The 26,884-nt window shown below is 38.0% G+C and overlaps 2 protein-coding genes across 4 annotated transcripts in view; both read left to right on the top strand.

Annotated features, from left to right (window-relative positions):
* The window catches only part of TEC (tec protein tyrosine kinase), a 53,116-nt gene extending 48,996 nt beyond the window's left edge, over window positions 1-4,120 (top strand). Inside the window, exons 16-18 of the mRNA XM_082051466.1 lie at window positions 340-458; window positions 806-963; window positions 3,021-4,120. Of these exons, the coding sequence (XP_081907592.1) occupies window positions 340-458; window positions 806-963; window positions 3,021-3,098 (355 nt within the window). The 3' untranslated portion in view covers window positions 3,099-4,120. The remainder of the gene's footprint in view (window positions 1-339; window positions 459-805; window positions 964-3,020) is intronic.
* A 1,828-nt stretch (window positions 4,121-5,948) lies between these two features.
* TXK (TXK tyrosine kinase) lies at window positions 5,949-26,884 on the top strand. Of its 3 annotated transcripts, none has more exons than XM_082051467.1 (15): window positions 5,949-5,997; window positions 12,084-12,141; window positions 12,344-12,446; window positions 13,217-13,422; window positions 14,478-14,543; window positions 15,153-15,207; window positions 16,087-16,166; window positions 17,503-17,630; window positions 19,046-19,120; window positions 19,830-20,001; window positions 20,701-20,917; window positions 21,849-21,913; window positions 23,952-24,070; window positions 24,524-24,681; window positions 25,982-26,884. In XM_082051467.1, exons 1-15 carry the CDS (start codon window positions 5,982-5,984, stop codon window positions 26,048-26,050), a joined length of 1,587 nt encoding a protein of 528 aa, XP_081907593.1. In that variant the 5' UTR covers window positions 5,949-5,981; the 3' UTR covers window positions 26,051-26,884. The 3 variants fall into 3 exon arrangements, with proteins under 3 accessions (XP_081907593.1, XP_081907594.1, XP_081907595.1); XM_082051468.1 differs by lacking the exon at window positions 5,949-5,997 and adding an exon at window positions 7,111-7,346; XM_082051469.1 differs by lacking the exon at window positions 5,949-5,997 and having other exon boundaries at window positions 12,091-12,141; window positions 13,330-13,422.

Raw genomic sequence — 26,884 nt, forward strand, 5'->3', positions numbered from 1 at the left:
TTCTGACTAGCCTGTGGGAAACAGCAATAAATTTATGCTTTTGCATTATTTTCTCTTGTAATAGACATTTAACTTGCAGGTGGCCTAGACCTGTGTTATATAGCTAATAATTATATGAAGACTATAATAACTATATGAAGACTCTGAGGTCATAATAAAAAGAAACTGGGTCCTGACTGAAACCTTAGCACTACCACAGAGAAGCATTTTTATTATGCAGTGCTAACGGTTACGGCCATTAGGTGGCAATATGAGCTTCTAATATTCAAATCCAAATCTAAATTATAATTTGCAGTCTTGAAGGCTTACTGAAGGATATAATGTTTTTCTTTTTTTTAGGTATGTCCTTGATGATCAATACACAAGCTCCTCAGGGGCTAAATTTCCTGTGAAATGGTGCCCCCCAGAAGTTTTTAATTACAGCCGATTCAGTAGCAAGTCAGATGTCTGGTCATTCGGTAAGACATTCATCACTGAAATAAAGCACTGTTCTTACATTTTATCTATAGCAGTTAAGCTCTAGTTTATTGGAGGGATTCAGACATGAGGGAAGAAGCTCTGAGAAATTATTTGCCATGGTTCTATGCTTGCATGAAGTTCCACAGAGATCTTTAGATTTGTTACTTATTAAAACCCACGCTACTAGAAGATGATGTTTTCAGCGATGATGTGTGAACACTTTCTAGAATATGAATCTCAGACTATTTATCTACCAGAAATCCTGAGCCCAGAGCTCAAAATAAGCATATTTTTAAGAAGTTAATTGTGTGTTTCCTTAATATTTACTTTTTTTTTTTTTCCTTAGGTGTCTTAATGTGGGAAGTATTTACAGAAGGAAAAATGCCCTTTGAAAAAAACTCCAACTATGAAGTGGTAACGATGGTTAGCCAAGGGCATCGTTTGTATCGGCCCAAACTAGCCTGCAAGCAGGTGTATGAAATGATGATGATGTGCTGGCAAGAGGTATATACTTTTTAATTTTTCTTGTCTTTGAATTGAAAAAAAAAAAGTCTAATCTAACAACAGCGATTAATCCCTATTGCAGCGTTATGATTGTATCCAGCTCTGTCAGCTGTTCATGTGTTTACTGCTAAGACAAAGATCTCCCTCTGGTTTGCCACTGAACTAGAGCTGTGATAAGAAAAATGACCAAGGAAATTTCTATGAAATAAATGGAGTGTCGGATTAACAATGCAAAGACATTTAGTAACAAAATGGACTAATTGCTAAATCTGTGCTGGTCATGATTACAGCTGCATACAAATACTGCTAGCAAAAAAATTAAGTCAGAAGCGCCTGGAGATGGAGAATCTGATTTTGTATTGCCTCAGTTTATAAATCATTATGGAAACATGCCAGAATAACTGAAAATATTTTTAAAGGAATAATTCATTACCTGATCATAAATTATATAAGAAATATAGATTAATTTGCTGTTGAATCGAAATCCAAATGTAGGGTTTGTAAAGAAAGATAAAAATACACTGTACTGTTAATCCTTCTAACCCAGAAAGATACTGACTGTACAATTTTCAAAGAGGTTAAAGGGGCAGCAACCCCAAATTTAATACTTTACCAATTACATCAGTATAAAACAGTTCCTGTATTATTAAAGCAGAAAGTCTCTGAGAGGATAGATGCAGTTAATTAGGTGCCTCTAATTTTGAGAGAGCAATTGAGGAAACCAAAAATGGAAAGAGCTACATGATTTACTTCTAGTTCTAGACTTCTAGTCTTTGCCACAGGGAGTGCTGGGCAAAACCTGCTCTTTTCCAGTAATAAAGATGACATACTGTCTGATGCTTGTCATATAGGAGAAGGTGCTAGAACAGAGAGCAATTAGTCATCAAACCGACTGGTGGAGGTCTAAAACTTACAAACCAGTTGGTTTATGCAGCAAAAAATACATTAAAAATAACAGTGCCTTGGAGGGCTCTGGAATGACAAATACATCTGTAGTTCAAAAAGCTGTTCATGGGAACCAGGAAAGAAAAGATCATTAAATTTTGTTTGTACTTGGTAACCAGCTTGAAATGGTCATTAAAATGGAATAATAAATTACCTGGAAGAGAATAAGTTATTTGTTAATGCTCTTTGGATATTAACATGTATTTATGATTTATATAAACATCAATGAATTGATTAAAAATTAGTTCATTTCATAAGGGGTTATTAACAATAAAATATAAGCAGTCATCACATGGGAGAGAATGAATCTTTGTTTTCAAACAGGACACAAGTGGTGGCAAGATATTGTCAATCTCTGTCATTAAATATGATTAACTCTAGGTACTTCAGCCCTCATTTAATGAATCTATTAGTCATTTGTAGAGAGAATTGAATATCGAGGCTTCAAAATTCAGCAGGTGATACAAATCTGATAAATGGGCTGATAAATTGAGGAATAGTGCAAGTTACCCAGACATCCAGAAGATGCAAAATTAACTGTGTGAACAAGATCAGCCAAGAGGCTACCTCAGTGTATTGCCATAATTAAAAAAAAAAACCAAACCAAACCCAAAAAACAAAAACCCAAAAACCCAAACAAACCAAAAATCAATAGGATGTTATGATGCATAAGGAACTGTATGGAAAATAAAGTAGATGAAGGATGCCATTGCAGAAGTCTATGGTGCAGTCTCATTGTGGGGTCCAAAAAATAATGTTGAAGTAAAAAGTGGTTTCAGGAAATGACACTCAGTTCTTAGGAGCATGAAGAACTCGTGTAAAGAAAGATGGAGCAATTCATTGGGGGAAATGGGGATGGGGAATAAAAATGAAAAAGTGTAGAACTATGCAAAATAATGTATTATATGAAGACTATAGTAAAAAAGGTGACAGTGACACTTACTAAGATTAACCAACGCATCCAAAAATCTACACAAGGAAATATTTTTACATGTCACATCTAATGAAACATTAAATTCGTTGCCACAGAATGTTATCAAGACCACTAATTTATCAAAATCAACACAACTTTGCTGCTTTGTGATCATAGCTGTACATGCTTTTATTTTTAGAAGCCAGAGGGACGCCCGACTTTTGAAGACTTGCTTCACATGATCATTGACATTGCAGAGGGTGAAGATGCTTTCTGAAAAAAGACAACAGCTGCACAAGTGCAGGAAAGAAGCTACTTTCCTGAGATGTGGCTTCACCATTTCTTTTTAAAGGCTTGATCCTGTAAGCTGCTGGATGCTGCTAAAAATCATGGAGAACCTGTAACATCTGATCCACTCCAGCACAAGGAGAGTCTTAGGTGATGTTGGGAAATGAGCTCAGTATCTTCAACAATACTTGCCGTCTCTATATGTTTGCTGAAAAGTCAGCATTGCATAGCTGGCATGTTGAGCTCTTTATGGAGGAAGAGAAAGAATGTGGCCAAGGCTGAGGAGCCTAATTTACATTTACTAGGTTGGGCTCATGTACATACAGTCCATGTTTCTGGTTTTCTCTTTACCCAGGCATTAGTATTAGTAGTAATTTGCATGCTTAAAAGTTAAAGGTATCTATAAATAGATATTTACTGACACAGAAATGTTTTCAGAGATTCTCCAGGAACATGATGGGTGTTTCATGACAGATCAAGAACACAAAATATGTCTCTTTCATTTGCACATGGTAGGTTGTTAACAGCACAGTCTTCAGTTTAGTGTAACACTCAAAAATCCTTGCTTCAGAACTGGGCTGTGATGTTTCCCAAGCCAATCTAGGGTGTTTGGTCAACCAGAGACCTCCCAGGGTTAATCTTGATGTTACTTGTGAAAAATAAGTCCAAGATTCAGCATAACTGGCTGTCAGTGTACCATAGTACCTTGCTTTGGATTAATTCTAAAATAATTTATATGCTGTATGTATTGTAAATATATATATTCCATGCTCTTATTTATATAAAGTGTGCTTTCCTCTTGAGATTTTCAAGCACAAGTTTGTCCTACCTTCACTTACATACACAACTCAATACATAGGGTTGTAAATGAAAGTAAGTACGCTCTCAGATGTGTTTAAGGAGGGCTCCTCTTTCTGTCTGTTATCTGTATGCACAGTGATCTGACCTTTGTGTTCTTACCAGAAAATGTCATACTACAAGTGCATGTAAATAAAATGAATGTTAACTATTGTTTGGAACTAACTAATGCATTACCAATAACTTACCCTCAGTGCATCATAAGCTAAACTCATTGTTCATGTGAACATTGTGTTATCAGAGTCCATGTGTGTACATCTATGTATTTGTGTATGCACACTGTACTAAATACATACATTACTATGAATATGTATTTAAATGAATTTGGCAATGATGAAATGTTTGGTGCAGATATGCCTGAACTCTCTTTAGATCTTACTTGCCTTTTCCCCTCTGCTAGAGGCTCATGTCTCCACAGCTTTGCTGAAGCCTGTTTCAGTTAAACTGACCTTATGTCAGTGGATGTGAGGAGTATTTGCGCTTCAGTTTTGCTGTAGCCATCTCTTGGGTAACTCACTCTATTTTATATATATATATATATATTTTTTTTTTTTTTAAATTTTTGTTGTTGTTGTTACTTGTGTAGATAGCACAAAAACTTTTTAATTTTTTTGCAAGTGTGCAGAAAGCAATATGGTGAAGTTTATTTCCAGTAAATTATTAAACGTAATTATAGTTAGCTTAACACATTCCACCATTGCTGCATTTGAGTATTTCTTTAATCAGTTTTGGACATTCTTTATCTAAACATTTATGTTCAAAAGGAGGAAGCCTCTTGCTTCTTGGTAGAAGTGTTTTCCTTTTCTCATGCTACACCATTGAAAAGTTACAAGCTGTCTGGAAGTGTTTAAATTGCTATTTCCTTTTTCTTAATGATAAAATCTCAGAAGGTTATTGCAACTATGCAAACAAACCTAAGTGTTGAGTCCAAGCCACTACCCAATCAATACCAACTGCATCTATTGTTAAAAGGGAAAATCCAGGATTTTCTACCTGTAGTAGAAAAAGGAACAAGGAAGATCTAAGGTAAGCCAAGCTCATATTTTCTTCCCTAACTGCTTCTTTGCACCCCAGTTTCTCAGTGGAGACCCTGCAAAGTATGGCATTGCCAACACTTTCAACACTATGTCATGAGGAATTCTACGGTTATAAGTAATGTTTCCCATAAAACACAAATTAAGCATAGGAAAATCAGGAGATTAATATTTTCCAATTAACCTTAAACGTGTCTCTATACAATATTTATATATTTTTTATTAATTTATATGATAAAACGTATGCTAACTGCTGACTTTTGGCAGCAGTTTCCGCACAGAGATGAGTGCTTTGGATCTGGCCCCTTTGCGTGCCTCTTCCCAGCACCAGAGGATCGTTTTTGCATACTTGCCTTTGGGTTTGATACGTACTTTGTATGCCTGGATCTCTGAGGCACCTAGTTATTAGATGAAAGCATTTTTTTAGTTGAATGAAGCCCTAAGGGATTAATTTTGGAAAAGATCAGAACACCTCTGGAGGGAGCTGTCTTGCTGACTCTCCTGATGCAGTTTGAATTACTGCACCATCATTATTTCTGGATGCACTTGCTCATCCTTAACCAACTTCAGTCCTTCCCCTTTTTATTATAACTATTTTTTTTTTTTTCAAATATTGGGGTCAAAAACTCATCTGAACAGAAACAAATGCTGTAATTTACATCCACTGTATTTTTTTCCCTTTTTGAAAAATAAATGCTAAATAACTGCTGGTTACAATTTAATTTTTTTTCCTGAAAAATGTATGTTAGAAAGCAAACACTTTTTTAATCTTTAAAAAACAAGCAACAAAAAAAATAGATCTGAGATTCGTCTGTTTGGAACTTATTTTTTAAAAAACACAAAAGGTACGTAGGCGGGGTCAAGCAGTGTTGGTGGTTTACCATGTTTCACATCAGAGCGAAGAGCTCAGCTAGCGCTGTTTTACTGGCACAACTGATGAAGAGAGGTTTGCATTTTCATTTGAATACAAGAGGACAGACATGATTCTTTCTACCTGTGAGTAAACTGGGCCTCATATTTTCATCTTGCAGTTTTGTTTTGTGCAGCTGCAGTGTACTTGGCAAATGAGCTATTTATTGCCATAAAATTACCAGCCAGTTTTCTTTTGTGCTGCTCAGGTGATCTTTGTTGAGACTGCTTGTCTTGACTTTCAAAATTGATGCTCAAATATGAATCCATTGTATGTTAGATTCAGCAAAGCAAATACTTTTACATACAGATAGGGAGAGATTCCAACATGCTGTCCTTAAAAGCATGTACAGCATAGACATGAATAATAAAATGGGTAGAACTGGAACTATCTTTCCTCCAGAGCAGAACTAAATCTTGGGGAAAAAAAAGAAAGCCTCAGCTTGCACATGTGAAAAGATGAAACCTTGTCTTTCAATGTATTTTTAGAAGCAAACTATCATTTGGCTTCCTACTAGATTATTGATTTTCTAGTACTGTTGAAAACTGATGGATATAGCAGATCACAAGGCATACTGTGTATTACAGTAAAGATTTGGGCTTGATGGGTGAAGCTGAGTTTGTAGTGTCAACCTGCAGTTAACCTGCTGCCCCTGCTGCAAGAGCAAGAACTTTGTGCAAGTCTTAGACTTGGACTACAGGACTTTAGTAGTGCCTTAAGAAACAGTGAATCAGAAAAAGAAACTCAAGCCAAGAAACCATGAAATAATAAATTTATAACATGCAAATTATAAAAATTAACCTCTAATTTGTTGCTTGTATCTTTGGTACTACCCTGACAGCTGTCCATCATCTTCTTCTTCCTTTAGCATCCTATCTGCTCCATTATGCACAGATAAACTTCTTCTCTGAGTTGGTTCCCAAAATATCAGCTGCCAATTTTTAGGCTATTTGTGAGGCTAACTTCAACACCAGTTCCCTAGTATTTCCACTTCAATCCACAAGCTTCTCTTGCCATGATCTTTTCTTGTTTCAACACTCTGCATGCTAAAAAGGTCTGATTTTGGGCATCAGAATTCAATAGGCTATCACGGCTCTGTGCTAGTGTTGGGATTCCTATTTGTAAACCTGTCACCAGGGAGATAATACAGCACTGTTTTAAATACAAGTTTCTTCCTCCTAATGTAGTAATTTCCAGAAAGAAAAACACATGAGCCGTGAAATGGGCAACATTTTTTATTTCTGCATTATTTGTAGAATTGGCTGAACTTTGTCTGAGGTTGCAAGCTTTCATCAGAATTGGAGAAACCGAAGAAGAAAGATTCAGCAAATTCTAGATTCAACAGCTCAGATGCTCTCTGGTTTGATTTCAACTTAGATTTTAAGCTACTGACTTTAATTGCTCCACGATGACTTACCCTGAGGATCAAAGCCAAGTGTGTTTTGGTACCTTATGTTTTCATAGAACTCAGGGAAATGTGGGCTGAGAGGTCTAGCAGGACTTTAGATCCTGGAGAAATCTTCCTTCCCGTGGATTTAAAAGAAGCAAAATTTGACCCCTTTTTCTGGAAGTTTTGGGATAACTTTTGATTATGTAGGAAACAGAAGCGAGGCCTAAACATAATGATAGGTCCATAAGTACTTCATTTTAACAGACTTCAAAAATAATTTGCTGTTAAAAATTATGGGATAATTCTTTATGTTAGCCTGTATTTCTTTCTGTCCTGTCCAAGCAGTCTGTCATTCATAATATGGTCTTACTGGTGTCTCTGTTATCTTCAAAATATGGAATCCAACATGTGATTTCCTTGCTGAAGCACAACTCTCATTGATACCATCACTGATTCATTCATAATTTATGAACTTTTGAATATGGTTACATAGGTAATGGACCAGAGGGGTCAAGGCCTGATAATATGTATGTGACACTAACATTTTTTGACAAATCCAGAATGTTTTGCTTCAGAAAAGATCCTTGGTCCAAGATTGAAGGAAATCAGGACCATTCAATTTATTTCAGTGACGGTGTATCAGAAAGGAAAATCAAGAAGAAATATTTAAAACAATGAATAATTTCTAATAATCTATTTTCAAGTTCTTATTTGCATTTTAAAATATAGCATTTTTTTTACATTAAAATGTAGTGTTTTAAAAATTATTGTTTCATAGTTTGTCTGATAGCTGTTGAACAGAAGAAAATAGAAAGGAAGGAAGAGCTGGAGTCAGGGCAGGGTGTGTGCAGCTGTAAGAAGCTTCAGGCAGGAAACGCCGCCTTCCTGCGCCACTGCAGAGAGTTGCTGCCGCAACTGGGGGTGCAAACATCTGCCCCGGCCACTAGCAGAAGGTCAAGATGCAAGACAGTTTCATCAGATTGTTCATTCTGTGTATCAAAGATTCTACCATTTGCCGTGTTGGCTGAGTCTTTCTAAAACAGCACCGCAGAGCAGCTTTGCGTATTTCTGTAGTGAGTTATGAACTCAAAACCCCTTATTTTAATCAAAAAGAGAAAAAGTGTTTTGCAAGAAGCTTACCTGTGGCTAGGGAGGGTGTAAAATGCATAGATCAATACATAGGTCTTTGCCTGAGATGCTGAAATTCTAATCTGTCAGGTCAAAACTTCCTGACTTAATTAAATTTAACTGAAGCAGGACTTCTGCTCCTCAGGACTGAAGGCCTTGATAATGCTTCCCAACACACCTGACAAATTTCTAAACAGAAATTAACAGCTTGCACTGCTATAATTTATGCTTTCATTAATTTTTAACAAGTTAATTCCACAAGAGCTCTAGAAGTAATGCATGGACAAAAGAATTTCAGAAGTGATGAGGTTGCTAAGAAGAGATGTGTAAAGGCAGGTTTGTTTTCAAAGAGGTGGAAGTGCTGCTCTTTAGGATGATAAATATCTGCTGGATTGATAGGCCATGATTTGGCACTTAAAATATTCCAATAAGGGGAATAACTAGGAGCAAAATTTGCAGAACTATACGAAGTTTGTGCGGCTCCTCAGGACCCAGCAACTCAATTCAACATGGGCTTATCTGGCCCATGCTTTTAGTTTAATCTGAGCCTTCACTTTTCACCTGAAGAATTTGGTCATATTTTGTGATCTTTAATTGGTTAGATATCCCAGTCTTGGAAAAATCACTCACCAAATGGAGAATGTGTCCCAGGAAGCATTGTAGTTAAAGCTTTAACCTAAACCTGTGGTTCTATGGACAGGACAAGAGATTAAATACTTCATATCATAGATGCTTAGGCTGTTTTTAAAAAAACATCACATACATTCATTTATTGCTAATTGCTTTTAGTGCAATAAAGGGAGAGTAAAACAAGAAAAGCATCCATTAACCGAGCAAGTCTGAAATTCACTGAAGCCAAAAAGGATTCCTGAACTTACTGTATAAATTTCTTCAAATCACTGGGCTCATAAGAAAAGCAAAACAGAAATTACACATCTATAATTTAATCTGAAGCCCTTGCTTTTGTGCTAACAGCCAAATCTTTAAAATAATATTAGTTCATTCTTTTATCACATTGAAACTCTGCAGTTCTGCTTCTAAATATTTCTTGTAAATGTTCTATAAGGAAAGCAAGTTGTCTAATTAGGAATAATACATTTAATTAGACTAAATGGTTTAATCAGAAGTAGACAAGTTTTCAAATGTCTTATTCCTTTTTTTTGCACATCACTAAATACTTCATAAGGATCCATAAAACTCTGTGGCACTGCCCAAAGTAAACAAAACCCAAGAATTTTTTCACCCATGGTGTTCATTGTTTATGAAACACAGAAGCTGTTATAAAAAGACATGGGAACCTAACACGATCTAGGTAAGGGAACAAACACAGCTCCTCCCCAAGACATTTGGGAAGGTTTGGTAAGTAGCATGTAATTTTAAACAACCATGTTTCTAATGAAATTGCTATAACTTCTACAAAATACAGTACCTGCAAGACCATGCTGTCATCCAATATGCTTCCAAGGCACTAATTAAAATTGCTTTAGAGACACTCACCCCTTAACATTGTGACACTACTTTACTCTTGAATTAATATTTTGGGGCAGGGAGGGGAAGAAAAAAGCAATGGTAATAAATCAGAAATAATTCCCTGCTGACTTTTAAAAAGTGATTTTAAATTCCAAGCTTGTGTTTACCTGGAACATTAACAATTTCAATGCTCCAGTAAAACAATGCTAGAGACCACGTTCAGACAAACTTCAGCCACTATAATTTTAAACAGCTGAGGGATAGTTTAACGTACACTGGAAAATTATGCAGCAAATACATTGTATTGACCATCTTTTCAGCCTTGTTTCTTTAAAGAAAATTGTCTGTGTCAGCTGGCTTGAGTATTCATATTCGCTGTATTTTGCATACCTGTCAGTGGAAACTTTTATCAAACAGTTGATAGTGTCTTCTGATTAGTGATTAGCTCACCAGCTTCCCACACAATAGGTTCTTTACAGGATGCAACAGTCTAAGGGAAATTGCCCCACGACTTTCAAGATAAATACTCTAACCAAAACACAGATGAGACACGTCTCTTCCTCTTTCAGCTAAGAACCAGTTTTGGTCTAATCTTTCTGACATCTGACATTCTCATTTCTTTTATTAGCACAAGATTTTCTAAGTTAGGTATGTCCATAGCGAAAATAATTACATTTTAATTGCGTAGTAAGGTTGCTTAATATTTTGAGTGCTAGGGTGTGTACCCTTAACACACTTGGCTGAAACGTTGGTAACAGGCATTGGCAAAAGTCTTACAGAACACGAGAAGGGACGTCTTATTTATTCCAGGCTGGATTAAGTCATTAAGGTCAACAAGCTAAAAATGCTGTGAGAGAAAAACAAACTGGTGGGAGAAAGACATACCTTGTGAAAGACAAAACAACAAAATACCAAAACTGTGGATACTCAAATAACTTTCAATACTCAACCAACTTTCAAATAACATGGATATTCAACTTTCAAATAACTTTCTGAGGCTCCTTTTTGTACGATGACCTCTGTGGCAGAGAAAACTTAAGACTCATTGGAGTGGGATGCAACGTTGATTTTCTGCCAGTGCAGCTGAACATGACTGGCGCCTCATCTGCATGCCTGGCTCTCATGCTTTCTAAGAGAGCACAGATCACATCCGAGAGCCTGAGCTCAGCCTGCTGCTGCTGCTGCCTTCCCATGGGCGATGTATGATGGTGAGATGGTTCAGGGAGCCCACCCAGCAGACAGTGATTCCTTGCTGGTTTAGTGTCACGTCTCTGTTGGAGATGAGGTGAGCAGCAGTGCAAACGGAAAGACGATGGGACCATAGGTGTCACAGCTTGGCTTGAGCTGCTGTGGGAACACAAGTAGGTCTCAACCTGAGTAGAAGTGGACCAGAGCGGATGTCAACTATTTACCTTGTTCAAATCTTCTTAATGCCTTCTGACCTCTTTAATACCATATCCTGTCTGCTGCTCATACAAGATACACTAGATAGATTTCTCTGTAAATGTATGACATATGTGATGATGCATCCAATGTATTTTTCTCAGGATTATCCATCACTTGGCACATAAGTGTAAAGCACCTCTTTGGTAGCATTTAAACCTGGGCTAATGCATCTGTCATATTAATGGCTGCAACAGAAAATGGAAAATCACTATTAACTCAAAGAACTGAATGTAGCATGTCTCCTTTAATAAACCTCACAATAAGAAAAAGCTTGTCATTCAGGTGTGCTTTTGTATTTGGCTTGAATTACATAAAAATTATGTTATTTCTGAAGGAGATAAGAGAGTCTCCCATCTCCTGTCCCTGATGATATTCTCATCCCCTACATTGCACTGGTTAGAGCTTGCATGGGTGGTGTAATCAGTCAGACTGGTACTGATCTGACTGTCAAGGTCTTTTTTTTTCTTTTCTTTGTGATTAAGTGAGCTGATTTAACTCATTACATGGCCTCATAATCACTAAGACGTAAGGGAGACAGTGGGAGAAAATAGATGGGGTGACAGGAAAGGTCTTCTGTCTTTGGTGAATGCAAATTCAGCCTCAATGATTTGCTAGCTATCTCACAGCGAGACAAAGCTAATAATGGGGCTAAGCACATATGGTAGTTCTTAATTCTGAAAGTTTTGTCAACAAACAAAGAGGAATACTGCCAATATAGAAAAATGTTCTTGTTCACAGATCACACCATCCAGTCTGTTTTCTGCTGCTGCTGTTGCTGCTGCACAGTGCAAAAAAGGTATGTGAAATGCTTAAGCTTTTCAGCAATCAGGGTGATCAAAATAACCCTGTTTTCAGTAGAACAGCTAAATGTACAGAAGTTTAAAGACACTCAGCCCTGCAAATCCCTAATGAATGAAGGCATATATATCCATTAATGTCTTTATGTGAATATTTATAGATATGTATTCAAACGAATAATTCCTGTTTTTCAAAATCAGAGCAATGAGAACAAAAATGAACCTGGACCCTGATACTGACCTGGTCACCCAGTACTCAGCCTCACAACCAGACACTTTCTATGCACCTTCTTGGAAGTGCAAGGTAAGTAACATTTTGGCAGGTGTAAAGAAAGAATTGAGGTGATGTGCTATATGGTACCAGAACAAGCACAGGAGTAACTAACTCTTGAGCATGTAAGGTTCTTTGTTGCCTAAAAACTATAAAGGTATCTGAAGATTCATATGGATGTAAATGCAGTGAGGTTTCCCAAGCTCTCTGTCATGGACAAGGTGGTTCCTTCTCACAGTTTTGGGTTCAGGTGATAGAGGTGGGAAGAGTGGGCAGATGCAAGCTTGCCTTGCTAAGCTGGCATGTGAAACATCCACCTCAGTTTTACTAGATTCAAGTTGAATTAATCCGAGTTTTCAAAGCATTACTTGACCTAACCTGATGCAGAAGAAAATGATTATGTTCCGCCAATTTCCTAAGAAAGTCTGTGGTGCCCTTCATGTTAATTCTTCAGATAAATGATGAAACATTCCAGACATTGTAACTCCTCTGGTTTCAATCCTGCTCTACTTTTACACCAGCTGAGAAGTTATCCCAGCATTAATACCATGTAGAAATCACCCCAATTAGCTAGAAAGCTTGTCTATTATTCACTGTACTTTCCATTGTTATTTTGGCTTCGACACCAAACTACTCAGCTCTAAGTCCCACTGTTTTACAAGTGATGAGGTGATAGTGCTTTACAAGGGGAAGTAATGACAATGATGTGTTCCTTTTAGTTAATGACATGGCATAATACCAGGGCAATTAAGCAAGAAATAGTAGGGAGAAAAGACTAATTATGAAAGATTTTTTTTCACTAGCGTAAGAAGCAATTGCAGTTAAAGAACAAGCCGCTACCTCCTCTACCTGCTGAGGCCTTGGAAGACTACACAAAAAACCTCAGAGTTATTGCACTGTATGACTTTTTTGCTAGAGGGCCCTCGGATTTACCGCTCAAGAAGTCAGAAGAATACATTATCCTCGAACAGTATGATCCCCATTGGTGGAAGGCGAGAGACCAACATGGGTGAGAGAGTGGGCATCTATTTCAATCCCCCTACACAGAAAGAGAAAAACCTAAAACAACCCCCACAGAAGCAGGCAGATAGAATGGGACACATACAACAATTTAGGTACAGGTTTGAAAGTGTTCAGCTATGTGCGAGGCACATGAATTGACACAGGCAAGCTTTTTGGCAGTGTTTGGCTCTGCAGGAATGGGTGGGAGATCTAGAATCTATCGGGAATTCAGAGTTAAGACCTAGGCTCGGAAATCCCTGAGCAACACAAGGATGTTTGAGGACCATGTGAATCACTGGCTCTGAGCCATGTGCAAATCCAGCTTTCCATACCTCAAGTGCTTTACAATGCAGTGTATATGTCAAACACTTCATAAAGACCATAGAGATTATCAAGATGTGTCTGAAACAAAATCCTGATAAAAAATGTAATAATGTTTTAGAGAGTTAAATAACTTCAGTTAGGATCCTTTCTACATTTATTGTTTCATTGTTGTTCCCCTTTCTCTGCAGTTTCTTCGCTGTATCCTGTACTTTGATGTTGGGAATGGTTATATGTTATATAATAACTGTCTCCTTTTCATTCAATATTTTCCTTTAAATACTTTAAAATTATTTTTCTCAATTCATATTTGCAGTGAGAGTACACTGATGGTTATTTTGTATATACATGCAAGCACACACTTTATATTTCATATAAAACTTTATATAGGCTAGAAATGGAGAGGGTGGCTCCTGAATCATAAGAAATACTATTTTGTTATACGTTTTCTTTTGATTTTACTTGAAAATTTTTGTTAACATTCTGCTCTCAGCACTCTATAAATACTTATGCCAGCTGACCTCTTCATTTCAGTGGCCATCCACAGTTGTGGGCCAGAAAGATTGTGCCTGGGATGAAAGAACTTTTACTTCTATTGAATTCCCAAATTGGGATTCAGTATCTAATGACATAGCCTGTAGTATAAGGAACTTCTGTAATTCAATAAAAGGAAGATGTGTATCTTAATCCTATGAATATTTTATACCACACTATGCCATTAAGCCCAATATGTTGTTTCAGGAATGAAGGTCTAATTCCCAGCAACTATGTTACTGAAAACAAGAAGAGCAATTTAGAAACATATGAGTAAGTACCCTTGACTATGGTAATCATGCTTTCTTTTCTAAAAATGGATTGTAGCAATATGTTTTAGTACTTGATCCTTCCATCCTTATTAGACAAGAACAAGTTTTTATCAAAAGCTCTATTTTTTCATAACAAAACATTACTCTTAGAATTAATTAACCACTTTGATTTAGAACTATTTGCTCAGAGGGTGTAACGTGAAGTTACAAACAGAGAGAACTTCAACAACATTCGTTTGCATAAATCGTAATGTCAGAGTCCAGATATTTCCTATTTCTGTAGGCCCACTACGTAATGCTTCTATATTCTTATCTATTCCTGTTGTGAACATGTAATTAATTGGCTAGAAGATAGTTCCAATTACCTCAACCTAGTTTACTGGAGAGAAGAGTTTTCTTTTGTTTGAGCTAATGTTTAATCACAATGAATGAGCAAAGAGTTGTCACATTTACAATGGTCCAATAAAATTAAGAGATCTACAACAACAGTTCTACTTGGGCTTTTGGACTTGGAATAGAACAACTATTAAGATGGATTACTTTTGTTAAACAGAGCAAATAGTAATTCTTAGTGGCTGAAATTAAAAGATAGGTTGTCTCCTTGTTGCAGGTGGTACTGCAAAAACATAAACAGAAGCCAGGCAGAACTTCTCTTACGCCAGAAGGTAACTGAGCTTATACAAAAAGCTAATGATATCTAGAAAGATCTATCAGCAGAGGCATTACGAGCATTACCACAGTCAAATCCAAATCTGTTTGGTATGCAGTAAGAGAGAGAGTGTACTTTAAACGAAAAGGCTTTCTGGGGTACGCATACAGTGCAGACTATCCAGACCTGGCAGGTTTAAGTTGTATCCCCAGCAAATTCTATGTAGGTTTTCCATACTAGATAAATTGAATTACATGCCGTTTACTGTGCTTGTCTTTCAAATAAAACACTGAAGACTGAAATCCATATAGTTAAACAAGGGAGATTAGCAGAGCTTAACAAAAACCTTGTGTCTTCCTTATGAATAGAGCAAACAATCTACAATTTATGCTAACCTCTATCAGTTACCTAAGTGCCCAACTCAGCTAAACTCATTAGGTCTTTGCTCAAGGACTAACACAGGGCTTGGGCAAGATGGACAAGAGAAGAACATCCTAGATAGAATTGGTTTACAGTATTTTTTCTAGTGATTTGTATAAGTTCAGTTTTTAATAAATCAAAGAATTTTCACTACTTCACACTGAAGAGTATAATTCACCTTAAATTTTTAACTCCAAGAAATTGTCTGGCACTTAGTATTTTCTCTTGGTTAATTTTTCTCTGGCTATCAATTATTGACTATCAATTACTGTTCTGACTATCAATAACTGTTCTCACTATAAATTACTGACTATCAATTACTCTCTGACTATCAATTACTGTTTTCCACTGCTTTATCCCTCTCCTAAGTAGTCATAGATATTCCACAGAATTTGGTAATCAGCTGGAAATCTGTCTCAAGGGAGGTTTATTAAAGCTCAAAGCAGAAAATAACTCTATTTGGATTTCTTTTCAGTCTAAAGAAGGTGCATTTGTTGTCAGAGATTCAAGCCAACAGGGACTTCTTACACTGTCCATGTATTCGCAGGCTAAAGGGTGAGTTGCTCTGAGTTGTTAGGGTCTGAATCAAGAGGTGATGGAAGAGTTTCCCTGAAGTAGAATAGGTTGGACAGGCCGTGCACAGGAGCAGGGAACCACTGGGGTGCTGTTCATGCAGAGTTAATTACCTGGGGTGCAGAAATGTCACAGGGCAGTGGCTCTGGGAGTCAGGGTGCAAATGTCCTGCCAAGACAAGACTAACTGCACTCAAATAATCTGTTGTGAAAGCTGAGCATCCCACCCATGTAATGTAGAGGTGAAGGCTGTACATTTGCATCTTCTTGCGTCTCTTTTACATGAAGTGCCATGGCTGCCACACCACACTGCCACAGCCTTTGGCCACTGCACCGAACTGCTTCCCTTCTCTGCAGGGTCTGCACAATGGAAATTCATCCCAGACTCTGCTGTCCCCAAACTTCTCCTGTTTTTCTCCTAAAATCACCTCACCTCCCCACTGCACAGTTTTAGTTCTTCTGCCAGAGGACTGCGATGGGACTCACTTTTCCCCCACATCAATAGCAATCGCTATACAGTGGTGACTGATCCCTTCTCAAGCTGCCTTACACCCCTGTCCCTCAGCCCTCCTACATCCTCCTGCATCAGCGGTGTCTGCTTTCCTTCTCTCCTTCTGAGAGGAGCAAGGAAAAGGCATTGTTGTTGCCACCACCCTCTTCCTCCCTCCCCCTCCTCCTCAGAAAGCTGGGGTGAGCCCTCCCTGCTTCCCGCTGTGCTGGGCACAGGCTCATGTTTGCAGTAAGGTACCAACCTTCAGCAACCACCTCCAGCCTCAAAAGTAAACTTAATTTCTTCATTTTGAATGTCACAGAAAGCAGAGGTAGATGGGCAGCAAAATATGCAGAAAGCAAGGAAGAGATAATGTGGAGAAATACGGAAAAGTAAATGCATCAAATAAAAGCTCCAGTGAAGAGCCTTTGGAGAAGCAGAACAGAAAATTAAATCTCGAAGTATAAATATCTTTTTAACTTCTTGGGTTTGAAGAGCATTTTAATTTTAAAATATTAGATTCAAAGAAATGCTGAATTGGGAGGAATAGCTGTTAAGCACTACAGCTGTGTCCTATGGATTCAATGATATGACGCTAAGTACTTGTACAATAAAAACCATTATGCAGCCTCTCCGAAAGCTAGGACAGACATCCATTCCAGGAGGCTTTTTTTTTTCCCTTCCCTGAAATACTATCCCAGCTACACACAGCCATTTTAAGCAGTTATATCCCAGTTTTCAGATTTTTCTGTACATTCTTTCCAAGTAAACTTTAATGAGATTATATAAATTATTTTTACTGAAAATTATAATCCTTTGTTGATTTCAGAACTCATAGTGGAGACATACGACATTATCAAATTAAGAAAAACCACTTAGGACAATATTATGTAGCAGAAAAATATCTCTTTTCATCTATTCCTGAACTCATCGAGTACCATCAACACAACGCTGCAGGTAATGCATATAAGGTGGTATGGTTTTGTAACTAATGATTTGAAGCTCCTCAGGACTTTGAGAGATTGGAAATCACTCTTCCTCTAATATTTTCCTTGTGAAAAAATAAACAAGTTTTTCTATTGCTAACAAATTCAAACATGCCATGATCTTTTCTGACAAAGTTGTACCTGCAGTGTGTGTGCATATACCATGGGGGAAGCGAAATTATCAAACTCATCTATATGAATTAAATGAATTTTTACAAAGCTAGAAGCCTAATGTATTTACCTGCTCTATTGCATCAACAGAATCAATTCTGTTGATTCATCTTTGACTGAATGTGACTTGTATGAAATTTGATCACAATTCTTGCCTTGTCCACAGTGATGTGTATGCATGCAATTTAAGAAAAGCAGGAGCTATGCTATGCATCAGAAGGCAGCATTTTACTGATTTTGGCAAAAAAAAACCCACCCCACAAACAATCAAAGGCAGAATTAGGGAGCACAAGGACTCTCTAAGACTGCTTTGAAGCCTATCAGAGTTAGACACCTCTTGTTGGCTGGTGGCAGCCTTTTATTTAGCATTAAAAAAAACCCAAACCTTCATCTCAGTTTTGTCTAGCATTTTAATACAGTATAAAATGTTTTTACCCTGAGTGAGTGGAGACGGGAGAACACACAGAGCTCCCTCACACTAGTGAGGACAGAAGATATGGGAATGTACAGAGCCTGTCACCTGAGAGACGGTTGTAGGAGATCCATCAAGCAGAAAAGGACCTGAAAGTAACAGTGGGAAGAATGAATGAAGACAGGGAGTCCTAGGTGAGCACAGTGAGCTAGCTTGAAAAAAGCAAAGTGTCCAGCTCCTTTGCGTTTGTAGAAAATGAACATAATGTCAGGTTGCAAGGAGATATACTTTCCAGGAGAAAAAACAGGAAAATAGCAAGTGAGGAACTCCCTGGTTCCATTGGCTCATGAATTCAAAGAGAGTGAATGACAGGCACAAAAATATTTCTTGTAATGGCAAAAAATCCTGAGAAATCATGCTGGAAGAGACCACTTAGGTAGGTGATGCAGTATTGTAGGTTATTGGTTGGACTCTATGATCTTAAAGGTCTTTTCCAACCAAAACAAATATATGATTCTGTGTAGAATTATTTAAGATCACTAACATTGTAGAGACACGCAAGACTGTCCCTTTTGGTTGCATGAAATAAAGATACTTCTGTAGTCAGGGCACTGTTGAACAATCTTCCTCCATTTCTTCTTACTGTAGTCTTTTATCCACACAAGCTGTAAGAAAAAAGTAACTTCAGGAAACAAGAATTGTAAATCCATTTTGAAATATTTTTCTTTCAGAAGATGTTTGATGTAGCGTACTTCAAAATCGAGTAATTTGTCAACAGAATATCGTTGGTTTGTCTCCTATAGGTCTTATCACTCGTCTCCGACATCCAGTTGGATCAGCTGACTGTCCTTCACCAGCAAGAGCAGGATTTAGTTATGGTAAATTTTTTATCTTGTTTTGGTGGAGATTTAGGTGTCTGTTTAGGCAACTATTTAGATCACATTCACCCAGCTAATAATTAAGTTGTATTTGTGAAATTTCCCAGTAATAAGAAACACATGAACAGTCACATATTCAACAGAAACACACTCAGTTCCTCATAAGGTATCAGAACCAAATAAGACACCTGACTCGAGCCCTTCTGTTCAGTGACTGTTGTGCTTTTGTTACAACCACTGGTGCATTTCAGAGCTATCTGGACTTTTGTCAGTTGGCTTAAGACTCAAATATGCATTTAATAGCTTTTCAAAGGCTATTTGATTTATTTAAATGCTTAGGAAATTCAGTATTATTTATGGGGAAGATTTTCATTGTCAGTTTTGTGAGTTTCAGAAATAATAATGAAATCTTATATAGTATTATAGAAAACAAGAAATAAGTGCCAGTTTTGTGTATATAGATCAGGAAGTACCTTCCAGCTGATAACAGGAACCTCCAAAACCTCACATTCTACAAGCTGTAAAATAACATTTATGTATAAACATATATGAGCATGTGGAAATTTTCAAATATTTAAAACTCAGGCTATGGCTGAAGAACAGGTGTGATGTTTCGCTGCATGTGTTAGCTGAAAATAAGGCATGTCTCTTGGAGCATGGCTCAGGAAAGCTGACCTAATTATTGTAACATCTTGGGTTGCTTTTGCAGAGGAGTGGGAATTAAACCCATCTGAACTGACATTCATGAAAGAACTTGGGCGTGGGCAATTTGGAGTCGTTCAGCTGGGTAAATGGAAAGCAACCATGAAGGTTGCCATTAAATCAATTAATGAAGGTGCAATGTCTGAAGATGATTTCATCGAGGAGGCCAAAGTGATGATGTAAGTACAACAGCTATTGTATCTGACAGTTGACGTTGAGATGACCAAGAAATAAACATAACCTAATTCAGTTTAAAACAAAGACACAAACCAGTTTAATGGGAATGGTGGATATGCAGGACAGAAAGCTGATATAAAGGTCTGAATCAGGCTGACGCAGATGCTCGCTGCACACATCACCAGACTCTTGCTTTACAGTGCGCGCTGCTTCATGCTGTGGAGCTCAATGGGGAGTAAATGTGCTCTTAAATAAATGTGCTCCTACAACTATTCTTTCACCGATAATTCAGTGCCCTTAGGACCACTGGCAGAGCTCATACCTCACTAAATCTATTGAGAAACTGTATTACCATTTTTGCTAATTTTGCAAAGTATCCAGACTGGGTCTTGGCACAGCCCAGAAGAGAAGAACCCTTGCAGGGTCATGTCCCCTGCCTGAAAGCCAGGCATAACTAGACATTTCCATTTCACATCATCCAAATCAAGCTTTATAATTGCTGCATTTATATAACTGAAGAAAAATTATTAATTCAAAGAGTGAACCTTTTGGAAGCGATTGTAGGCAGAAATGTGTCAGACAGTGGAACAACACTGAGGCTAATTGAAATGAACAATTTCATCAAGTACTGAAAGTAGTTTTCAGAACTAGCTACCTGCCAAGGAGAAATGCCAGCCTGTCTAAAATGTGATTACAAACAGGAAACTCTCCCACCCGAAGCTGGTCCAGCTTTACGGAGTGTGCACACACCACAAGCCTCTCTATGTCGTGACTGAATTCATGGAGAACGGCTGCCTGCTCAACTACCTTCGGCAAAGGCGAGGGAAACTCAGCAGAGACATGCTGCTGGGCATGTGCCTGGATGTGTGTGAAGGGATGGAATACTTGGAAAGAAATAGCTTTATTCACCGTGATTTAGTAAGTACAATGGATTTTCTGAGATTCTTGGTAAATATTGGTAGTACAGAACATGCCACTGCATTTTGTAAGGCACTAGTGTGTCCTGCAAGACTTCAGCCCTGCAGGATCTAAAAAGACAACAGTGTCTTCCTGACTGTAAACCAAAACTCTTTAGCTGTCCTTTTGTTCATGGGAAGCTGGAAAAACTACTTGGTAATTGAGAGAAGTCAGAGAAAATTGGGATATTAGCATGGAGCAGGCTGGTGTTAGGACATCCCAGCATGAAAGTATCATGCAGTGATCACAACAAACCCAAAATAGCAGCGCTACAAAAGGTTAGCAACAATGAAGATATTACTTTTGTTAACAGAATCTTTTTCTATCTACATTTTTTCTGCTCCCCGCTTCTGGGATATATGAGTGGCATTTCTTCCCTACCCCTCATAGACAGAGAACCACAGAAGAGGAGCTTGTTTCTTTACTCTCCGCTTTTTTTTCTCAATGCTCACATCTGGATACAGAGAGGATACCTTCATGCTCTCCTCTCTAGCTGCCTGAAGAAATGGATTTCCTGAGCTCTGTAATGAAAAAGTAACAAAACATTTTTAAAAATTAACATTGACTGTCCTAATACTAGTGTTCAGGAAAACATCTACTTGAATAACTAGACTCAGCAGCCTAAAATTTCTTTCACCATGCAGAAATATGTAAAAATATTGTAAATCACACTACAAGCATTTAATTTTATATATGCTATGTATGTGCAACTACACAGTAGTGGAACATGTTCACTGGCTCAGAACCAGAAATTCACTTATATTTTTGAGCAAGACACTCAGCTCCTCTTAGAATACAAATGGTATGAGCTGAAACAAAAATAATCAGCTGCTGTATTTTCCTTAAAATGTTTTAGCACAGATTTCAGATATGTGTCTCTCATTTTTCCCAGGCTGCAAGAAACTGTTTAGTCAACGCAGAGCACATCGTTAAAGTATCTGACTTTGGCATGGCGAGGTACGAGGCCATTGATGCAGGTTTAGTGAGTACCTATTCTCAGTCGGCTGCAGTATGAGCTTGAGTTAACCTGATTGCTTGCCTCACCGATTTGGGGAATCCCTCTGTGGTCAATTTTTTGAATTCTGATGAAAATTATAACATTGTTTAACTGTTGTACCATGAACTGGATGTCGTGTCCTCCTCTTGCCATTGGTGAGTGTAAGACAGGCAAACCAAGTGCCAGGTAGACTTCAGAAGTGTTTATGGACAGAGAAAGGCCCAGGGTGCACAGGGCTGCCAGAAGCTTGAAGAAACAAGTTCACCAACTTTTCTGAGAAGCGGGGAGGGCAGAAGGTCCCTAGAGACAGATCCGGGCAGCGGTGCTGACCTTTCAAGGCAGGTCGGGCAGGAAGCGTGATGTGCGCTGCTCTAGCAGGGAAGTGGTTTTTCTGCTTAACGAGAAGACCAGCCAAACATGGAGAAGGAGAGCAAAATGCACTCTGACAGGCACAGGCCTGAGAAATGTAGCTCTGCCCTCACAGATGTGCTATATTTTATAGCTGAGCTGACCAAATGACTGGCTGCTACCCAGAGGGTTTGTCTCACTCCTTCCTTCTTTCCCCTCGCAAGCCCAGCAAAAAGCTCTACACTTGTGTGTTTTACTGGCTGATATTTCTGCTAGATTAGCAGACCAAATCGGCTCACTTTGGAGGCAGATGAGCTTGAAAGGCAGTACATGGCTCTGAGCAGGAGGTGGTGGTGACATTTACCTTGCAGCTGCAAGTCAGTAGATCAGCATACCCACACTGCTTACCTTTCCCCCAGGTTTTGCCTCCTATTTCTAACCTAAAGGTTATAATATCCCAGCAGTTCATAACTGAACACTTATTTTTCAAAAGGCTGTCCCATACCATGTCAGTGCCTACAGGTTGCACTGCTCCTCAAAAGGGTAAGGTCAGTATCAGGGGTCTAGACTCATCCAAATGCACCAGAAAACACAGTAAGAGACCAAAGGGCTGTCAGGGTCCAGTCTGAGAATAGTGGACCCAAATGGCTCACTGCTGCCAAAACGTGGAGACCAGTGGTGCAGCTCTAGGACAGGTACTCACCACAATCTCATTCAGAGCTCACACAACTGCCACTCCTGCTTATTTTGTACGGTTATTTCCTGTGTTCCTTATCCAGAAACCTCTTGTTTTTCTTTGCCCACAACAAAATAAGGAAAGGAGACAAAGAGATGATTTCTCTGAATGTGAAAGGTACTTTAAAAGGTGCCTTTGCATTACGCCTCCCATGAAAACATATGTTATGTAGTTGACAATTGTAGCCTGTAGCTCCTGCTCAGGAACATTAATACTGGAAAAATGTGCACAGAGCACAAATGTGTAGGTAGAAATCAGCCTAATAGCCTTTAAAAATGTTGCTCTATAGCTGCCCGCATTTTGCACACAATTTCATCTTAAGTGGGAGGTCAGCTCCTATAAATTAGGGCAAAGACAATTACTTTTCCAGTGCGTCTGCAAGAGCTGTTGCCTTCTATGTGATGAACATTTCTTTCTGTGTTGCTCGTGTAACAACATGCCATGAATTACAGCTGTGAGGTTGGGCAGTGGATTCCACCCATCAGTTACAAAGCGTAGCTCTCTGCCAGTGGTGTTTTGGTACAAATGGTTGAAAAGGTGGACTCTTAAAAAGCAACTAGAATTATTTATTGCTGCTGTTTTTTCTGCTCATGGTGTAGGGATCTTTCCTATCAATATATACCCAGAAGATGACAATAGCAACCATCATGTCAGTCTAACAGGGCATATTAAAATGGTTTATTCTAACATAGTTCTCATGAACAATTCAAATAATCCATTTTAACAGAAATCTCTTTAAGTGCATAACTTCCAGTATGGGTACCTGTGTACATATTAAATTAGTGATACCATTTCTTTGTTCCTATATTGATACTGTATATTTATGGAATTAAAAACCGCCTGTGGAAATGTTGCCAGAACTGCTTGCCATTTAACTGTCATCAAAATATATGCTGTTTCCTGTTATTCTTTAGGTATGTCATTGATGATGAATATATCAGCTCTTCAGGTGCCAAGTTCCCAGTCAAATGGTCATCTCCTGAAGTCTTTCATTTCAAAAAATATAGCAGCAAATCAGATGTCTGGTCATTTGGTGAGTTGATTAGGTTAATGTGCAACATATAGTGCTTCCCTAAAACTACTGATGTGATTTAATAGTGTAACTTTTTACTGATACTACCTATCTTAAGCTTGAGTCCTTCCCATTTTTCAAATTTTGATTATATTGAATGAGTGTGTTTTTTAATAGAAAGGCTCTATGCCTAAATATCAGATTTTGAGCGATAAGTGCATTCTTGGTACATGTCCATTAGCCAAGTACATATTCATCTCGGTTTGATGGACCATCATCCTAGCTGACTTAAAAGAGAGCAGAATTCTATCAGTTGAAAATTATTTTTGTAGTCTGTCTTCATTCAGTTTATGCTGCCCACATTTTCGTGCAATACACAAAAAATCAAGAGTAGTTTTTGTGCTTGTAATGTTGTTTAATAGCTTGTGGTTTCGGGTGTTTTGTTTCATCCTAAATATTTCGGTTCACTTCTAGGTGTACTGATGTGGGAAGTTTTCACAGAAGGTAAAATGCCTTTTGAAAGTAAATCAAATTCTGAAGTTGTCCGTGAGATTTCTCAGGGTAACCGGCTTTATCGACCACATTTGGCATCACAAACCGTGTACCAAGTCATGTACAGCTGCTGGCACGAGGTCTGTTGCCCTTTTTTTCCCTGTGATATTACTTTATTATTAATTTGTAATGTAGGTCTAAAAGCAGTCTTAAAAAACTGAGGCATTAAATCATTATTTCACGTCTGTGACATCCTCTGTATGTCTCACTATGCTTTTCACAAACCACACCTAGGTTTACAAGCCTGTTTCTTTTGACTGATGCATCTAATAAGCACAAAGCAAACCATTGGTACAATGGGTCTAGACCACCCCTGGTTTTGAATGCACCACTATAGTCTGGCTTCTCTACAGCATTAAATGTAATACCTTTTTCACACCTACATATCATGTGTAGCTTTCTCTAGCTCTGCTCTGAAAGACCTTAACACATTCGTGTGCCCACTAAGTGTGGATTTTAAACCGCATTATTCAGGTGTACATCAGTACCTCTGTACATTACTACAGCTCCCAGGCTGCGCCTCTTTCACCCTCTCTACAATGATTTAGTAATTGATGTTCTTTCTCCATTCCTCCAGCACTTATTTCTTTCTGTATTGGTATCAAAACATTTATTTCAGCGATTTCTCTGAGTAATCCCTTAAGGTCCCTCCTTCTCTAGTGTCTACAGGAAACAAATCTTTAGTTTTGGATAAAAAGTACTTTCAGAAGAGCTTTGTGTGCAATGCGTTCATGTAAATAGGCAGGCATACACCGAGAGTAGCAGGGGAACCTTGTTGCTACCATTGCCTCCTTTATCCTGCATCTCCCTTCTTGCCTGTCTTTTAACTCTGTATGAAATTCTAAGACACTGCGTAAAAAAAAGCTTAAGAGACTGAAATCTAAACTGCATCGAGTTTGCTTGTTTACTTCAATCATCCTTTGGGATGTCAGCCAGTAGAGAGAGGATGGGCAAGAATGTTTTTCTTCTCCTGTCTGCCATCACTCGGGAGTTTGTTCTGTACTCAGCTGCAATATATCAAGTGATACAACAGTGAGGATATCTTTTCAACAGCCCAGGAAAAATTCCTGAGTATCATGGTTTCTTGAGAGGTAGTACTTTCCAGTAACCCATTAGCAGGGGAGAAATCCTATAGGAATTCTGGTCCAGAATTGAAATAAAGAAATTTTATGCATGCATGGAAAAGTGGCTGTGCTCACATTGCTGATGTCATGAGGAACATTTTTTCCTCTCATATGATAAACTTGATATTTTCTTCTGTATAAATAAAATAAAATGTTTTTCATGGTAGCTCATATGTTCTCGGAACCGTTTTCTGAAGCCTGCTACTATCATTGATCAATCTGCCAATATAAATTTATCTACTGCTTTTATTTTCAGAAACCTGAAGGACGTCCTACTTTTGCAGAGTTAATAGAGACCCTCACAGATATAACAGAGATGGGATAACTGGAGATTTTACATTAATGTATTTACTGAAAGATTAGCATTAAGCATGTCAAGATATGGAAATCCTCAGCCTCTTACAGCAGTCTCCACTTAAACTGCAGTACCAGGATCCTACGTATTGAAGCAGCTTGTTCAGACTTTGCCTAATTTTCACTCATTTGAGAAAGATACCACAGGAGACTGGTTCAGGACTCTCAAGGCTTTGTTTTCATGACTAGGAAGAAAAATCTCTCTGGAAAGAAGTAACCATGCTTTTATTTATCCTTTCTTTTTTTTTTTTTTTTTTTTTTTTTTTTTGTCAGAGCTACACTAATTTCTGTAACAGTATTATTAAATTTTTTGGTACTTAGTATGACTTACGCACTGGGTAATACTGATTGGCAGCAGCAAAAATTATGGAAGAACCTCTGATAAAGCTCTAGCTAGGTTATGTCTAAAGTCAAGCCCTTTTGCTGCAAAAGCCTTCAGCACTGAGGAAATGGAGCAGTGGTTTCTCTTACCCAAACCTCTAACCCTGAATTTCCCAGTGTTGTCTCTCAATTCTTGCCTGCTGCTGCCTACTCAAACACCTGCACTTCCCTTAGTCCTCCCCTTGCAAGTGTCCAGAATGGTTAATCAACAAGTTAAAGCTGGAACCTGAAGGGAAAGCAAAGTGCTTTGAATTAGTCTAGCTCAGAAGGATCCTGAGACAGCTGATGTGGACAATGTCTGTAACCTTACTTGTTAGGCTATTATTCACTTTTAATTTTAAATCTTAATTTTTGTTGATACAAATATATTATAGAAAAGGCAGATGAAGTTAATAATTGTTTAATATAGAATAGGGTCAGACCA

The sequence above is a fragment of the Streptopelia decaocto genome, assembly GCF_964273445.1.
Source record: "Streptopelia decaocto genome assembly, chromosome: 4".
Taxonomy (NCBI): Eukaryota; Metazoa; Chordata; class Aves; order Columbiformes; family Columbidae; genus Streptopelia; species Streptopelia decaocto.

Coding starts and splice junctions, on each gene's coding strand:
- TXK (XM_082051467.1), top strand. Junction 12,142..12,343: donor TGCTGCACAGTGCAAAAAAG/GTATGTGAAATG, acceptor TTTCAAAATCAG/AGCAATGAGAACAAAAATGA. Junction 15,208..16,086: donor AACTTCTCTTACGCCAGAAG/GTAACTGAGCTT, acceptor ATTTCTTTTCAG/TCTAAAGAAGGTGCATTTGT.